Source organism: Rhinopithecus bieti, unplaced genomic scaffold, assembly GCF_001698545.2.
Source record: "Rhinopithecus bieti isolate Rb0 unplaced genomic scaffold, ASM169854v2 scaffold_34958, whole genome shotgun sequence".
Lineage (NCBI taxonomy): Eukaryota > Metazoa > Chordata > Mammalia > Primates > Cercopithecidae > Rhinopithecus > Rhinopithecus bieti.
Genome location: NW_016814973.1, coordinates 898,456 through 917,074, shown reverse-complemented (window position 1 = coordinate 917,074; position 18,619 = coordinate 898,456). Strand labels below are relative to the sequence as shown.

The following is an 18,619-nucleotide window of genomic DNA, read 5'->3' as shown; positions in this document are numbered from 1 at the left end:
CACATCTTGCTCCATAATAAGGGTAATTGCAATCCTGCTTCAAAGCTATTTCTAAGAATAGAGCCAAGGCTGGCATCCCTAACTCTGCCCTCCTTTAGCCAGGCTGCTCTATCTATGGCAGTGTCCCCTACTTCCCCAGACCAGGTTAGGAGGGAACAAGAGAGGAATTCACCCCAACTGCTTTAACAAGTCTGAACCGCCAGGTCAAGAAATGAAGTAATCTTCCTCCTATACGAAGACCAGAGGTGGGGATGGACAAGGTGGCCAAGGCAGCAGCTGAGGCTCAACGAGCAGATATACTCTCAAGCCTGCTCCCTCCTGCTCCAGTTCCCAGCTCAGCAGGCGCCACTGAAGGGCTCATTTCTTCAATCTGCCCCCACAGAGTGCTCTGCCTTTCCATGTTCTCCGACACCTCTTCTATTCACTCACCTAGGACAACTAAGAAAGTGGCCTCCTTGGGAGTAGAGCTTCCACAGCCTCTCTCGGGGAAAAGGACCAGAAGCTGTTGGAGTTGGCCAAATACTTGAAGTTGGCATAAAGTCAATTGGAACCATCACAATGAAAGTCTGTGTGATCAGCCCAAAAGGACTGCACAACTGATTCATGTTCAGTGCCAGGAAATGCAATGGGCCATTCTGGGGCTGGGTCCTCAGTTATTTTTGGCAAAGATGGGTGGTATGCAAAAGGGACTTCCTTTTTTTTTTCAGCTACCGAATGCTGAGCAGTCAACAGTGTTTCTTGTTCCAAGATCACCCTTCTGAGTACCTCTCTGGCTGCCAAATTGCCAGGGCCTTCATAGTTTGATTCCATTTCTCAGCTCCAAGCATTGGGTAAACCCACCAAGCTAGGATTGCACCAGTTCTGTGATGGCATTTGACGTCAGCTGCTTCTTTTGGATGGTGCTGTTTTCTGCCGGCTGTAAAGTCATCACCTCCTTGGATCAGATGTGCATCGAGGTGAGTCCAAACTGTTTGTCTCCATGCAGATTAAACTGAAAATTTTGAGATTTAGCATGCAGTTCCATCTGAGCCTTGGCATCCCAATATCCAGGGTCTTTAAAAAGGAAATGAGGTATATGTATAATTTTTTCATTATTGTGAGAAAGGTGCCAAAGAACTCAGCCAGGGGATCATCTGGTGGCATCTTAATAGGAAGCAACGAGAATTTTTCTCCTCTTCAAACAATTCCACCCAAATAATCCCAAGTGGGTCATAAGATATTAATAGGGTCTCTGTGCGCAAAGCAGACCCCTAAACCTGCCTCAGCCTTGGGGAGCTGTTGGTTTAACATCCCCACGCTCACATGGCCACTAGCCCAATGAGTCCTTTGGTCTCCTGGCTCTCAGGGTGAGAATTAGTAAAGACAGGCCTGTGCCAGGTTTTTGAGCATTGAAAAGATCACTCTGAATGAATCTGGCTTTCTCCTCGACTTGGACAGCCCTCCATCTGTTTTACTAACCCACAGGAGGAAAATCTGAGAATAGAGCCAAATTGCACCTTCTGTTTTGGACCATAGCAATATTTATCAACCTGTGGGAAGTTCTTGGAGGGGGTGGTGAGAGAGAAAGGAGAAGGACCTCCGTCTCTTGCCATCCTCTGAAATTCTTCAAACTTCCTCCCGCTTTCTCTGACCCCACAAGTGTCCAATACCACATGGTCTGTCAAACAAGGGCTACATACAGGAGGGACCGTGAGTCTGGGTGGCTTGGTGAGCTGCTGGTCTGGGTTGAGGTTAAAAGAAGAGTAAGAGCCATGGTTGGGCGCAGTGGCTCAGCCCTGTAATCCCAGCACTTTGGGAGTCCGAGTGGGGTGGATCACGAGGTCAGGAGATCAAGACCATCCTGGCTAACACAGTGAAACTCCATCTCTACTAAAAACACAAAAAATTAGCCGGACGTGGTGGTGGGCGCCTGTAGCTCGCAGTGAGCTGAGATCGCGCCACAGCACTCCAGCTTGGGCGACAGAGCGAGACTCCGTCTAAAAAAAAAAAAAGAAGAAGAAGAAGAGAGCCAGGAGTAGCCAGATGTGGAGGTGCCCTGGGGCAGGACTAGAAGGAGGCCAGAGGATCAGAAGAGCAGAGCAAAGCCAGCGCTGGGGTAAGGCTCAGAGCTGGGTGAGCAGAGCCTTGTTAGTCTGGCATTAGGATGGAATTAGCATCAGGCCAAGAGGAGGCATCATGCCCATGAGAAATGAAGGCTGGGAAGGTGCGTGTTGGTTAGATTGGGCTGTCATAACAAATACCACAGACTGGGCAGGGTGTGGTGGCTCACACCTATAATCCCAGCACTTTGGGAGGCCAAGGTTGGTGGATGCCTTGAGACTGGGAGTTCAAGACCAGCCAGGGCAACATGGCAAAACCCCATCTGTACTAAAAATACAAATATTAGCTGGGTGTTGTGGCAGATGCCTGTAATCCCAACTACTTGGGAGGCTGAGGCAGGAGAATCACTCAAACCCAGGAGGCAGAGGTTGCAGTGAGCCGTGATTGTGCCACTGCACTCCAGCCTGAGTCACAGAGCAAGACTCTGTCTCAAAACAAACAAACAAATACACCAAAAAACAAAAACAAACCAAAAAACCCGAATACCATAGACTAGGTGACTTAAACAGGAGAAATTGTCTCACAGTTCTGGACGCTGGAATTTCAAGATCAAGGTGTTGGCAGAGCTAGCTTCTTCTGCATCCTTGCTCGCTGGCACGCAGATGGCCATCTCCTCTCTTTATCCTCTCACTGCCTTTCCTGTGTGCATGAGCGTCCCTGGTGTGTTTTTGTTTGTTCAAATTTCCTCATCTTTTAAGGTCTCCAGTCAGATTGGATTAGGGCCCACCTATATGACCTCAGTTTCCCTTAATGACCTCTTTAAAGGCCATGTCTCTAAATACAGTCACATTCTGAGGTCCTGGAGATTAGGATTTCAACATGAATTTGGTGGTGGGGGAGAGAAAATTCAGCTCATAACAGAAGGGGAAGAGTAAGACGTTTCTATCAGCCCCAGAAGGCTGGCCCCTCATCCTTCAGGTTGGAAGGTCTGTAATTGCCAACAAGTTCTTCCTGCCCACTGCACCGACAAAATCAATCCACTGAGACTATGGCACTGAAGTAAAGAAAGTTTAATTGATGCGAGACTGGCCATGCCAGGTGGGAGACAGAGCTATTACTCAAATCAATCACTCCAAAGTTTCGGAGATTAGGAGTTTCAAGGATAGTTTGGTGGGCAGGGCACACGGGAATGGCAAATGTTGACTGGTTGGGGAAGAAGTCATAAGGTTTTGGAAAATGGTCCTCAGTTCTGAGTCTACCTCTGGGTGAGGCCACAGGATGAGTTGGGTCAGAAGTCTGGGTGGGGTTAGTCTGACAGATATCTCAAAAAAAAAACTTAGATTCTGTAACAGTGATGTTATCTATAGGAGTAATTGGGGAAGTCACAAATCTTGTGACCTCTGGCCACATGACTGCTGCACAGTAAGGAGTAACTATGCCAACACCTGAGGCAAATTCAAGCCCCTCTCAAAATCCTAACTGGTGACCTTTCTTTAGCTTTAAAAACGTGCTTTTGTTTTAAGAAGGGTTATTATCATCCTTGCTTTAAGGTTAAACTATAAACTAAATTTGTCCCAAATTCAGCTTGGTCTATACCTAGGAATGACCAAGGAGAAACTGGAGGTTAGAAGTAAGATGGAGTCACCTATGTCATATTTCTCTTGCTGTCATACTTTTGCAAAGGTGGTTTCAGGTCAATGTCATCCAGACCTTTGGGAGGCATGACAAGTGGGTAGGAATGAGGACACCATCCCCTCAGTGATCAGGAACACAGGTTATCATTTCCAGGCAACAGCCTCCGATAGGATAACATCGCCATTTATTTTCAGCTCATTGGGAAGCAGGCTGTTTTAAATGCCCCGCTCTTATATACCTACACATTTAACTCTGAAATCCTTGCGTCGGGGGAGGCCCCCGAGGCCTTTGGCTGCCTGTTCTGGGGCCTTCAGTGCTATTCATGTCTCAGGAATGGTGTTCAGGGTTCCAGGGCCTGCAAGCCTAGCCCTGTGTGGCAGCAAAGTCTTTCCTTTTTGGATAAGCCAGATGAAACTGAAACCTTACAATACAACAACCTTCCTGCAGCCCTCCCTCTGAAAGAAGTCTGATTTTAAATGACCTTGTGAACTATTCAATTAGGATCAGATCTGTATTTTCTTTTGTTTCATCTATCGTGTGTGAGTTCTCAAGAACAAGACTCTAAGGCTGTTTAGGAAGCTCTTGCTACTGTGTGGATACCAGCGAGGGAGCTGGGGGATGCAAAGACAAATGGAACTTACTCCTGAGAGGCTGGAAATTTCCAGGCTCTGGCAAGGGATAAAAGGAGGGCTGGCTAAAAGAATAAACTCTTGCCTTTGACTTAAGGGTTTGGCCCTTTTTCAAACGTAAATTACCCCAACTTTACTCACCCTTCCCAGCTGCTTTTGTTTCCTCTTTACTTCTTCCCCCTTCGGGTCATGCGTTGTTAACCACACAGCGTCTGCATGTTCATGTGACCACCATTACCCTATTAAGCCTGTGAACAAAAGTTCTCTGAAGAGGAATTTGAGGAACGAGACTTTATTCCAACGAACAGTTCGCAAACTGGGGTGACACGGCCTTTGGCATATAGCTTTTGTATGGTGCATTCCAGAGAACAAACGAGGAACTTGGCTTCCATAGAGAGAAATTTCCCACTCAGGTTCCCAGTTAGATTAATTTATGCAGCAGAAGGATTCAAACTTGCTTAGTTCTGATCTGTTGGTGCAGCTGGGTCCTGACTGGTTGATAAAGCTGAGCCCTGATTGGTTGGTTCAGATGAGATCTGAACGTTCCAAAATTAAACAGAGATGGAATTTTTCAGAAATTCAGAGTACATATATGACCTCTAGTCAGCAAGTAGCTTCTTGGTTCAATTTAAAATTTAGGCCCAGTTCGCCACTTGGGATCTGATATAGTTTGGATCTGTGTCCCCGCCCAGATCTCATGTTGAATTGTAATCCCCAGTGGAGGAGGTAGGGCCTGGTGGGAGGCTTGTAGGGGCAGCTCCGTCACAGCTTGGTGCTGTCTTGGTGATAATGAGTTCTCCTGAGATATGGCCATTGAAAAGAGTGACACCTCCCCTGTCATTCTCTTTCTCCTGCTTTCACCATGCAGCGTGCCTGCTCCGCCTCCGCCTTCTGCTATGATTGTAAGTGTCTCAGATCCTCCCTAGAAGCCAAGCAGATGCCAGCACCGTGCTTCCTGTAGAGCCTGCAGAGCAGTGAGACAATTTAGACCTGTTTTCTTTATCAATTACGTAGTACCAGGTATTTTTTTCTTTCTGTCTGTCTTTTTTTTATTTTTATTTATTTTTTCATTTTCATTTTTATTTTTTTTTTAGACGGACTCTTACTCTGTCGCCCAGGCTGGAGTGCAGCGGCCCCATCTTGGCTCACTGCAAGCTCCGCCTCCCGGGTTCACGCCATTCTCCTGCCTCAGCCTCCCGAGCAGCTGGAACTGCAGGTGCCCGCCACCGCGCCCGGCTAATTTTTTGTAGTTTTAGTAGAGACGGGGTTTCACCGTGCCAGCCAGGGTGGTCTCGATTTCCTGACCTCGTGATCTGCCTGTCTTGGCCTCCCAAAGTGCTGGGATTACAGGCGTGAGCCACTGCGCCCGGCCGGTGCTGGTATTTCTTTATAACAATGCAAGAAAGGCCTAACAAAGGGTTCAGTTTGAAGGATTGGCTGGCTCTTTCAGTTCACATTTGTTTATAAGCCCTAGCCTAAAAATAGTTTTTGTCTGGCTTTGTTTTGAGTTTAATAAACTTTTTGTTGAAGTAAAACATACATACAGAAAAGTTCACAAGTCATAGGTGTGCAGTTAAACGTTTTCACCACGTGAGCACATCCATGTAACTAGCACACAGATCATGATGCAGAGCATTCTCAGCACCTCAGAAGCCCTCCTCATCTCATGCCTGCTCCCTGGCACTAGCCCCTGAAACCATCCAATATTCTAGTTTACATCACCAGAAACTGGTTTTGCCTGGTCTTGAACTTTATATACATGGGACCATACTGTGTGTACTCTTTTGTGTCTGGCTTTTTTTTTTGCTCAACATTATATTTGTGAGACTTATTGGTGTGTGCAGCAATCATTTGTTCACTTTTATTGCTGAATGTTACTCTGTTGTATTAGTGAGCCACCATTTATCCATTCTGCTGTTAATGGACATTTGCATTGATTCCAATTTTTTGGCTATTATGAATGATGCTGCTTTGGACATTCTTGTCTATGTCTTTAGTAAACAGATGTACAAATGTTTGTTAGGTGTATACCTAGGAGTGGATGTATTTGATCATGGGTAAACATTATGTTCAAACTTTAATAGATATTGCCAGTTTTACAAAGTGTTACTATCAGTTTATATTCTGTGGCAATGTGCATAAGTTCTAACTGCTCCACAGCCTCACTAACATTTTGTATTGTTTGTTTTTAAAATGTTAGCAATGCTGATGAGTGGGTATTGGTACTTCACTGGGAGTTAATTTTTATTTTCCTGGTGAACAATTAAATTGTTCAATTAATCAGTCATTTGCATATTCTTTTTTATGTGCATGAAATGCCTGTTGAAGTGTTTTGCCCATTTTCACATGGGCTGCCTTTTTTTAATTCATTTGTAGGAGTTCTTTATGTAATGTAGATATAAGTCCTCCATCAGATTGCAAATACCTTCTACCCTGTGGCTTGCCTTTCCACTCTCCTAATGGTATCATTTGCTGAACCAAAGCTCTTTTTTTTTTTTTTTTTTTTTTTTTTTTTTTTTTTTTTTTTTGAGAAGAGTCCTCCCCTCTGTCACCCCAAGGCTGGAGTTGCAAGTGGGCCAGGGATTCTCCAGCCACTGCAAAACTTCCGACCTCCCCGGGGTTTACGCCAATTCTCCTGGCCTCAGCCTCTCCGATAGCTTTGGACTACCAGGCACCCGGCCCACCTCGGCCCGGGCTAGTTTTTTGTATTTTTTTTAGTAGGACGGGGGTTTCCACCGTCGTTGAGGCCCAGGATGGTCTCGATCTCCTGAACCTCGGATCCGCCCGCCTCGCCTCCCAAAAGTGGGCTGGGATTTACAGGGGCTTGGAGGGCCCCGCGCCCGGCCCTTTTTTTTTATTTTTTTGAGATGGCGTCTCACTCTGTCGCCCAGGCTGGAGTGCAATGGTGCAATCTTGGCTCACTGCAAGCTCCGCCTCCCAGGGTTACGCCATTCTCCTGCCTCAGCCTCCCAAGTAGCTGGGACTACAGGCACCCTCCACCATGCCTGGCTAATTTTTTGTATTTTAGTAGAGATGGGGTTTCACTGTGTTAGCCAGGATGATCTCAATCTCCTGACCTCCTGATCTGCCTGCCTCAACCTCCCAAAGTGCTGGGATGACAGGTGTGAGCCACCGCACTTGGCCCCAAAGTTCTTAATTTTAATATACCTCAACTTATTTTTTTTCCTGTATTTTCAGTACATTTCTGTCCTGTTTAAGAAATCTTTGCCTACCTCAAGACCATGATATTATCCCATGTTTCTTCTAGAAGCTTTATTGTTTTGTATTTATTTTCTATTTCTAGGTTTCACATTTAGATCCATCAGAATTGTTTTGGTTTTTTGCATACAAGTAGGAGTCAAGATTAATTTTAAAGAAAACTTTTGTTTGGAAAATATCCAAACCTACCTACAAGTTCTAAGACTATTACAATGAACACCTATGGTCTACATAGATTATTCCATTGTCAAATGCTATATGTTTTCTCTCTCTATCTCTCTCTGTGAATGTTTGTGTCCCTGTATATGTGTGACTTAAACAAAAATATTAGGACCCATATCAAGTCTTTGGAAGCTGATAACTATGCAAAGAGCAGCTGGAATTCAGTGTTCTGTGATTTGGATTGTGGTATCATTTTAGATGCACTCTTGAAATATTTACTTGAGAATGCGGGCATGCCTCCCCTTTTCAAGTGAGCTCAGCTTGGCCATCCTTTTCCCTCAAAACTATGATAGAAGTGAGCCCTTCAGTCCCTAGGTGTGGGATGGGGACTGGTTAGCAGAGCTCTTTTTTGAAAGGAACTCCCAAGTTCATAGACACAAGGAGTTCCCAATAGCTTTCGATAGTGATGTGAGGTTGTGATGATCCAGTTAAACACTAACTCTTCTTGTTTAGTGCTGACACACATTATCGCATTAATCCTCACAGTAAACTTGCAAGGTGAAGTTCCTAACCTCAATCTACAGTTGAGGAAAAGGGAGGCTCAGATAACACAGCTTGGTGGTTGAGAGCTAGGATTTGAGCTCAAGCAGTCTGACTTTACAAACAGGAAATAAAGTGCATGCAACTGGAATGCCCTTTGCCCGGAGGAATCAGATTGACAACGAAGTTATAGGGATGTGCTCTCTAGGGAGTGTTTGTTTTGTTTTCAGAGGGTAATTGTTGCTCTGGGATTTGACTCAGTCAATTGCTGTCTTGGATGGAGGCATGATTAATGAGGAAGGGTTAGAGGTCAGTGTCCCAGACTTCTCATGCATGGGGGGCTGGCTGCTGTGTGTGTCAAGTGCAGATGAGAAATTCGAAAAGGTGAGAATAAACACTTGAGTGAAATTCAAAGAGTTCTAAATTAGAAAATGTTTCAACACTTGCAAGGAAAGAAAATACAGCGGGGTGAGAGGGAGTTAGATATACAGCAGAAGGGAGGAAAATAAGAGCCTGATTGAAAAAATGCAAATGAATATCTAGCGGGAAAAGGGATCGCAAATACAGATGTAGCTCTGGGAGCACAGCTCTGAGACAGAGCTGGAGACAAAGCAGATGACACAGGTCCCAGTGCACAGTGGGTCCCAAGCGAATGCCCCTTGACTTAGAATAGTGATGGACATGATGTCATGAATACCACGTGGCCTTGCCACAGCTCTGCTCACTGTGTGAATTCACATCAAGAAGTCCCATCTGCAGTGGAGCCAGCAGAAGCAGAGAGGTGAGAAAGGGACTTTGGAAATTGACCACATTTCTAGACTTCTCTAGGAAGAAAAGGCTGGGTTTATAGGAAATGGTCATGTGGAGATCAGAGAAACTACAATGGTAGTGGGTGTCTGCCCGGAAAAAGTAACAGAAGCACATGGTCCTGGCGGTGGCCATGCTGTCTGCCAGGGCCCAGTGTTCCTTCTCTGCATCTTGTCCTTTGACTCTCTGTTGCATTACCATTCTACTGTTCTGGGACCCTGGCTATCAGATCTCATGCTCAAAAAGTTTCATTTGAATATTGATAGGGAGAATGACACACCCTTACTAATGCAATATTTCTACCAAAAATGTATAACCAGGGTCAAATCATGAGGAACACATAAACCCATAACTGGGACATTCTATAAAATATGAGCCTGCATTCTTCGAAAGGCATTCATGTCATGAAAGACAAAGGCTGAGGAACTGTCTCAGATTAAAGGAGTCTAAGGAGATGCAACAACTAAATGTAATGTGTGATCCTGGATTGGAAAAACAAAAATTACTGTAAAGAACAATAATGGGACAATTGTCAAAATTTGGATCTAGACAGTACGTTGGATAATAACATTGTATCAATGTTAAATATCTTGAATTTCATAATGGCACTGTAGTCATATAATATCCTTGATTTTAGGATATATAAACCTTGGTGTTTAGGGTTTAAGGGTCATGATGTCAGTAGTGTACTCTCAATCAAAAAGAATGTGAATAATAGTGTGTGTGTGTGCATGCGTGTGTGTACTTTCTGTCTTAAAAAATTACAATAGTCTGAAAACAATCTAATGCTTCCTAGATAATTCCAGAGCATGTGGTGCTTTGGTGCCTCTATCATTGTGGCCATTTTGATGATACAATTGTGATTATAAAAGCTATAAGGGAAGGGCTACGTGTATGCTGAGCCCTAGACATTCTCTAAAATGTATTTGGTTTCTAAATTCTCTTATCAGTTGTATTTCTTGTCACTTGCCTCTTTCTCCTAAAAATCAAAGGCACAGGATCTATTGCCATTTCCACCTAACCAGAGATGATTCAATATTATGGCACAGGCTCATGGTGGCCTTCTTGATCCTCTTGGTAGCGTCATCCACTCATTATCAGTTTTTCACTGGGTTGAAACCAAGCTACTTCATTTACCTGCTTTCTATTTTCAAGGAGCTCACTCAGGCCACTGGTTTAGTAGAACTCCTCCTGGATTCTCAATCTTCTGCATCACATTAGTGCAGTAAAGTGCTTAGTAAAGCACACAAAAGGCTGAGGCACAGAATAATTTAGGTATCATGGGCACTTACATATTCAGGAGAAGGAGGGAAATGACAGCATTGAGCCTTTTGCTGTAGGGCCAGAATAGAGTGAGACAAACTGAGGAAGTCCCTTTTCTCCAACCGTATGTGACATCAGTTATGTCAAAGGAGACCAGAAAAGAAAAATGTCTCCTCTAAGCTGATCAGCACCTTTGCAACTATTGGGGCAGCAGCTGCACATGCATATTCTCTCTGGGTCGTCCATATTCATGGGCACCGAGGATAGGTCTGGCAACACGTGGTTTTTTTCCCCACCAGTCAGCTAAATCTAAGTTTTAAATGCAAAGTGTGCATTTCAAGGACATTATGTGGATTTGTGGCAGTGCCTGGAGGACTTTCGGTCTATAAAATGAAGAATAAATTACAAGGACATATAAATAAAGCATTTTCATCAGTGACAGTCATAATGTTGTCACAATATCGAAGACAACTGGTGACTTTCTGTGATGAGCATGTTCTGTGGCTACAAAAAAGTGCATCACTAAACAGAAATTGGAATGAAAGAAAATGAGGTTATAATGGTGACATCTCAGGAGCCTCCTGCTTCAGAGCAAAGCAGGATGTGTGCAGTTCTGTTTCCCACTAAGCAAATCTGTTTGTAACTCAGCATGAGAAAAGCCACTGATCTGGAGTCCGTACCAGAGTAGATCTTTTCCAGGCCAGGGAAGTCTCAGTGGGGCTTCTAGTGAGCCCATATGTGTCAGGGAAAGGCAGGGGCTGGAAGGTTGGATTAACTCACCTGGAGCCTGAGATGATCTGAGAGCTGGCGCAAGGTCCTGGGATGTCCTTGTTCTTGTGCCCCCAAGGTCACTGTCTTAGTTGGTTTCCTGCTGCTATCACAGAATGCCACAGCCTGGGTAATTTGTATAGAAAAGTAATTTATTTCTCATAGCTGGGAGCTGGGAAGCCCAAGAGCCTGGCTGTGGTATCTGGTGAGGGCCTTCTTGCTGCATGATTCCATGGAGGAAGGTGAAAGCAAGCATGTGGACAGAGCAAATGGAGGCCTAACTAACACCCCCCCCCCCTTTTTTTTTTTTTGAGACGAAGTCTCACTCTGTGGCCAGGCTGGAGTGCAGTGGCACGATCTTGGCTCACTGCAACCTCCAACTCCCTGGTTCAAGTGATTTTCCTGCCTCAGCCTCCCGAGTAACTGGGATTACAGGCATGCGCCACCATGCCCAGCTAATTTTTGTGTTTTTGGTAGAGACGGGGTTTCACCATGTTGGCCAGGATGGTCTCGAACTCCTGACCTTGTGATCTGCCCGCCTCGGCCTCCCAATAACTTACTCCCTTTATCAGGAGTCCAGTCCCATGATAACTAACCCACTCTGCAATAATAGCATTAATTCATTCATGAGTGTGGAAACTTCATGATCCAATCACCTCCCAAAGGCCTCACCTCTTAGTATTACAATGGCAATTGAGTTTTCAACACATGAACGTTGAAGGACATATTCAAAGCATTAGCAGGAACTTTCCCTAGAGATCATTTATATCTTTCCAAGGAGACTGCACAGGCGAAATATACTCCATCAGACTTTCATACCTGCCCTGTCAGACCTTTGTATTTGCCCTACTACCCTTCGTCTTAAAGCATTAGCCAGATAAATAATGACCCCACAGTTCTACAGGCTTCTAAACAACCACTTCCCATTTTTTACCTACTTAGTTCAACACATAACTTGTGTTAGGACATAACTGGCAGGCTTCAGAATCCATGACTACCCTGGGGCACAGGATGAAGAACAACCTCACGTGTAGGAACTTATGTGTAGGGTCATGCCCAAAAGCCTACCGTCTGGTATCAGCAGCCTACAAATCCAGAGATCTAAAATTAATTCATACTTCAAGATTGCAAGCCCTCAGGTCTATGCCACCCTGCTAGATTTTTAAGCACTGAGTTAAGAAAAAATGTTAAACATATACAAAAATAGTAACAAAGAACCTAAAAATGAAACAATCATAAGCCTTTGGCCTACTCACTTCATCTCTACATTCCTCTCATCCTTTTTTGCCAGAGTATTGTAAAGCCAATTCCAACATCATGCCGTTTTACTCCTAAATATTTAAATATGCATCTCAAAAGACTAAGAACATTTATTTTACATAACCACAAGTCCACTGTCATTAACAAAATCCAGAATTCCTTAATATCATGGAATTCTGTCCTCATTCAAAGTTCCCTGACAGTCTATAAAATGCCTTTTTGAACTGCTTTATTTGGATCAGGATCTAAAGGAGGGCTACTCTATTATTTGATGGTTATGTCTCTTAAGTAAATTTTATATCCCTGTGTCTTTTAACAAGCACTATCTCTCCTCTCTCTCTCTCTCTCTCTCACTCTCTCTCTCTCTCTCTGTCACACACACACACACACACACACACACACAGAGAGAGAGAGAGAGAGAGAGAGAGAGAGAGAGAACAAAGTCAGTTGTTCTATAGACTGTCCCACTTAAACCCGACATATCACTTTGAGATGTGAAATTAAACCTAAAATCTTGATGAGTTTCAAGTTTAATTTTTTTCTTGGCAAGAATATTTCATAGACAATGCTGCGTACCTCACATTGTCTCACATCCAAAAGTATGTAATGTTTGATTGTCTGATTTTGGTGATACTTATCTAAGGTTGATTTGTTTGTTTCAAACTGAAATGAAACATTTCCATTCAACCAAAATCAAAACTGTAAAACAAAGTGCATTCAGAGAAGTCTCGCATCTATCCCTGCTCTTCTGTCTGGTCTCTTCCCTCTTCTTAAAGGCAAGCAGTTGTTGGGTTTTTTTGCATGGTTTGTTTTAACAAATATAAGAAAATTCACACATACCTTTCTTACACAAAAGGCATACTCTGTACATTATACTACATACTTATACTATATACAATACATATATTGTTCTGCAGTTTGCTTTTTTCACCTTGAAATATATCCTGGATATCACTCCATAGTCAAATATATGGAAGTTTTTTTTTTTTTTTTTTTTTTTTTTTTTTTTTTTGAGGGGAGTCTCGCTCTGTCGCCGTAATGGAGTGCAGTGGCCAGAGTCTCAGGCTCACTGCAAGCTCCGCCTCCCCGGGTGTTGACGCCATTCTCGCTGCCTCAGCCTCCGCCGAGTAGCTGGGACTAACAGGCGCCCGCCACCTCGCCCGGCTAGTTTTTTGTATTTTTTTTTTAGTAGAGACGGGGTTTCCCTGTGTTAGCCAGGATGGTCTCGATCTCCTGACCTCGTGATCCGCCCGTCTCGGCCTCCCAAAGTGCTGGGATTACAGGCTTGAGCCACCGCGCCCGGCCAATATGGAGTTTTTTTTTTTCAGTTTTAAAGGATTCCATTTTGTGAATGTACCATATTTTGTTCAAGTAGTCCTATATTGATGAACAGTCTGTTTATTGTCAATCTTGCTATTACAAAAAAAATTACTACAGTTAATAATGTGCATTCATCATCTTGTTTCTGGCAAGTGTATATTTGGTAAAGTTTACTAGAAGTACAATTGCTGCTTGGAAGGTAAAACATATATAATTTTGCTAGATAGTCAATCAAATTATTAAGTCTAATATTAATTTACCTTGTTTCTCCAATCAGAAAGAAGCCAACAAAACATATAACTGTGAAAATTTAGGTCTCAGTGAAATCCCTGACACTCTACCAAACACAACAGAATTTTTGGAATTCAGCTTTAATTTTTTGCCTACAATTCACAATAGAACCTTCAACAGACTCATGAATCTTACCTTTTTGGATTTAACTAGGTATGTATCTGAGTTATATGTGTGCTCTTGATATTTTACTTAAGTTAAAGTACAGTATGTGCTCAATTTATTTGCAGGACCTTTTTTGGGGGCCCAGGGACAATCTGCTTATACTACATGTTTACACCTCCCTATGAAATACTTCTGTGTGGGTGAAATGTAATTTAAATAAACATCAACCAGTGGAGAGGAAAGTGGATTGCTCTCAAACTAGTTGCAACAACAGTTAGTACAGTATTGTTGTTCTAAAGAATACTGAGCAGTTCTAAAGAATACTGATAGCAAAAATGAAAATAATCTTTGTATTAAATCAGATGCCAAACTATGCTGAATTTTGGCATAGTTTATTTTTGGGTAATGACATTTAAGAAAAATTTCTAGGAGAAAAGCACACCATCTACTTCCACCCCGCCCCAACAAATTGGAAAATGAGTTCCATTATTTTGTTATAGTGGCAGAATTGGGATTCCACATGCTGAGCCAGTGTTTGAGAACCAGTAGGCAGAAGTATTACAAGAAAACAAAGGAAGAAAATGAAAGGACTATACAGTGTGTGTGTGTGTGTGTGTAAGAGGGGACAGGCTCTGTGTGTACCTTCAGTCTGCACCCCTTGTGGCAGTTCTGCTTCTTCTATTTTGTGCCTCAACTTCAGCTTCTGTGGACAGAATGTCCACATCCATAGTACCGCTTCATCTTTAAAACCAGCACTGTGAGGTTCCATGGTGCATATTATCATCCAACTTATGGTTAGATGAGGAGACCATCTGTGTGTGTGTGTGTGTGTGTGTGTGTGTATGTGTGTGTGTAATCCAGTATTTTTAGGTGCAATACCAGGATAGTTTTCTCAGATGAAAATACAGAGGTTGAGAAAAGTTGTAACTTGCCCGGAATGACAGATTTTTGTGTATATATACATGTATTTTATAGTATATATTATCTATTATGCATTCTATATGACATATTTTGTATTACAGTAAATTATAGTTTGATTTTTGCCCATATTTTGTATTACAGTAAATAATAGTTTGATTTTTGCCCACAATCAAATGACGCGTGGTTCATTAGAATACAGGCACAAACCTCTGAGGGTTCAATCTAAGGGGTGAGATACCCGGAAAAAAATCTAGATTGGAGTGTTCAGAAGTGAGGCTACTCATTAATTCCTTCAATAGGCCATCTGTTGATACTGAAGAAAGTTCTTATGTTTGATTTTGAATGATACAAAAGATGACTTTGTTAATGTGTGTCACTGTAAAGGTTTTTTTTTTTCCTTTTTGCAAATGAATTATTGTTAAATACAGTTATCTTTTCAAGGTGCCAGATTAACTGGATACATGAAGACACTTTTCAAAGCCATCATCAATTGAACACACTTGTGTTAACTGGAAATCCCTTGATATTCATGGCAGAAACATCGCTTAATGGGCCCAAGTCACTGAAGCATCTTTTCTTAATCCAAACGGGAATATCCAATCTCGAGTTTATTCCAGTGCACAATCTGGAAAACTTGGAAAGCTTGTATCTTGGAAGCAACCATATTTCCTCCATTAAGTTCCCCAAAGACTTCCCAGCACGGAATCTGAAAGTACTGGATTTTCAGAATAATGCTATACACTACCTCTCTAGAGAAGACATGAGGTCTCTGGAGCAGGCCACCAACTTAAGCCTGAACTTCAATGGCAATAATGTTAAAGGTATCGAGCTTGGGGCTTTTGGTTCAACAGTCTTCCAAAGTTTGAACTTTGGAGGGACTCCAAATTTGTCTGTTATATTCAATGGTCTGCAGAACTCTACTACTCAGTCTCTCTGGCTGGGAACATTTGAGGACATTGATGATGAAGACATTAGTTCAGCCATGCTCAAGGGACTCTGTGAAATGTCTGTTGAGAGCCTCAACCTGCAGAAACACCGCTTCTCTGACTTCTCATCCACCACATTTCAGTGCTTCACCCAAATCCAGGAATTGGATCTGTCAGCAACTCACTTGGAAGGGTTACCCTCTGGGATTAAGGGTCTGAACTTGCTCAAGAAATTAGTTCTCAGTGTAAATCATTTTGACCAATTGTGTCAAATCAATGCTGCCAATTTCCCCTCCCTTACACACCTCTACATCAGAGGCAACGTGAAGAAACTTCACCTCGGTGTTGGCTGTTTGGAGAAACTAGGAAACCTTCAGACACTTGATTTAAGCCATAATGACATAGAGGCTTCTGACTGCTGCAATCTACAACTCAGAAACCTGTCCCACTTGCAAACCTTAAACCTGAGCCACAATGAGCCTCTTGGTCTCCAGAGTCAGGCATTCAAAGAATGTCCTCGGCTAGAACTCCTGGATTTGGCGTTTACCCGCTTACACATTAATGCTCCCCAAAGTCCCTTCCAAAACCTCCATTTCCTGCAGGTTCTGAATCTCACTTACTGCTTCCTTGATACCAGCAATCAGCATCTTCTAGCAGGCCTACCAGATCTCCGGCATCTCAACTTAAAAGGGAATCACTTTCAAGATGGGACTATCATGAAGACCAACCTACTTCAGACTGTGGGCAGCTTGGAGATTCTGATTTTATCCTCCTGTGGTCTCCTCTCTATAGACCAGCAAGCATTCCACAGCTTGGGAAAAATGAGCCATGTAGACTTAAGCCACAACAGCCTGACATGTGACAGCATTGCTTCTGTTAGTCATTTTAAGGGAATCTACCTCAATCTGGCCGCCAACAGCATTAACATCATCCCACGCCATCTCCTCCCTATCTTGTCCCAGCAGAGCACCATTAATTTCAGTCACAATCCCCTGGACTGCACTTGCTCGAATATTCATTTCTTAACATGGTACAAAGAAAACCTGCACAAACTTGAAGGCTGGGAGGAGACCACGTGTGCAAACCCACCGTCTGTAAGGGGAGTTAAGCTATCTGATGTCAAGCTGTCCTGTGGGATTACAGCCATAGGCATTTTCTTTCTCACAGTATTTTTATTATTGTTCACTATTCTGCTCTTTTTTGCAGTTAAAAACCTTCTCAGGTGGAAATACAGACACATTTAGTGCTGAAGGTTTCCAGAGAAAGCAAATAAATGTGCTTAACAAAATTGCTGTAAGTGAAGGAACTGTCATGTGCTGGTGACCAGAACAGAATTTTCAGATTGGTCCTGGAGCTGGGCAGGGACTCACTGTGCTTTTCTGAGCTTCTTACTCCTGTGAGTTCCAGAGCTAAATAACCTTCTAGGCAAGTACACCGAACCGACTCAGGCCAGAGGGCCAGATGCTGCTGTGAGAGGCACAGAACCCTTTCAGCATGTGGAAGAGTGGGAGGAAGCAGGGGGAGGGGCTGGACAAGGACTGCCAGCCCCAGAGTCATCCACAGGGAGGCCGTTCCCCTTCTACTCACTGACATCCCTCCCAGCACCCCACACCCCGCCCCTGAAAGGAGATCATCAGCTCCCACAATTTGGCAGAACTGAAGCCAGCCCGCTACCCACCCCAGCTACAGTACTGTGCTTGGGTCTGGGTTCTCAGTAATGTAGCCATTTGGGAAACTTAGTTGGGGGCAAAGTCTCAATGCTTATTTTAAATGAAAAAAGAAAAGCATAATAAATTTAACAGAAAAGGCTGAGAAATGAAACTTGATATCAAATAGACTCCATTAATCTTCTTAATCCTTAGGTCTGTAAGGTCTCTGTAATGCCCCTAGGGGGTGAATGGCTGTAAAGAAAAGAACCCATCCCCAAGGTTTAGAATTTCTTCCATGTTTGTCTCACTCAGTTCAGAAACCAGGCAGGCTCTCTCTGCCTATCTGGTGTTCTGGCTCTTACGTTACAGATCCTAACTTGCAGGTGGGCTGTGATCCAAAATGCTCTTCTCATCTGGTTCTTAGAAGCCTCTTTCCTAGAAGAACTATGAAATAAATAATGGTTTGGTTCTCAGACTAGCCCTTAAAAGCCTGTTTGCTTTGGAGAGCATTTGAAATAGCACATTTACATGAAAATGAGGAAGAAGACATCCCTGCATGCTAGCTGTTGGGAACACAGTAAAGCTGGATTAGTGAGAATTGTTTTCTGTTGAGGCTGGGGATGTCAGTAAAGGTCACACCAGCAATGGACAGCGGCCTGGACCACTGAATGCAGATAGACAAAGAGCAATGTCATGAGTTAGACCTAAAGGGCCATACAAACGCAGGCCTCTATCTTCTGAAGTTGATTGCCAGACAAGCTGGTTGGGAGCTCCTGGACTCAAGTGGTGCATTAACAAGGCCTGGATTCTGTTCCATAACCAATTTTAGGGTAGAGATAGAGGTGGTAACTTATAGTTATGAAATTCTGATAGGCTAACAAAGTAAAAATGGATCAAACCAATCAGAATACATTAGCCCTTAAGTTGAGGGCATACTAGTGGGACATCATAACAGAGTGGAAACTTGGGGGTCATCCTCTTTGTCTCTTCACCCCCAGGAAAAGCAGGACAGGCAGGGAACAGCAGTGGGTGAACCTCTTCCCAGCTCAGGGATTTCAGGCCTTCACACTTGCTCTTTCCTTTG

At 43.4% G+C, this 18,619-nt stretch overlaps 1 protein-coding gene across 1 annotated transcript; it reads left to right on the top strand.

Annotated features, from left to right (window-relative positions):
- The first annotated feature begins 629 nt into the window (after positions 1-629).
- Positions 630-17,665, top strand: CD180 (CD180 molecule). Its single transcript, XM_017852858.1, has 3 exons — positions 630-956; positions 13,921-14,087; positions 15,402-17,665. The coding sequence occupies exons 1-3, from the start codon at positions 867-869 to the stop codon at positions 17,128-17,130; spliced, it is 1,986 nt and encodes a 661-aa protein (XP_017708347.1). The 5' UTR covers positions 630-866; the 3' UTR covers positions 17,131-17,665.
- The last annotated feature ends 954 nt before the right edge of the window (positions 17,666-18,619 follow it).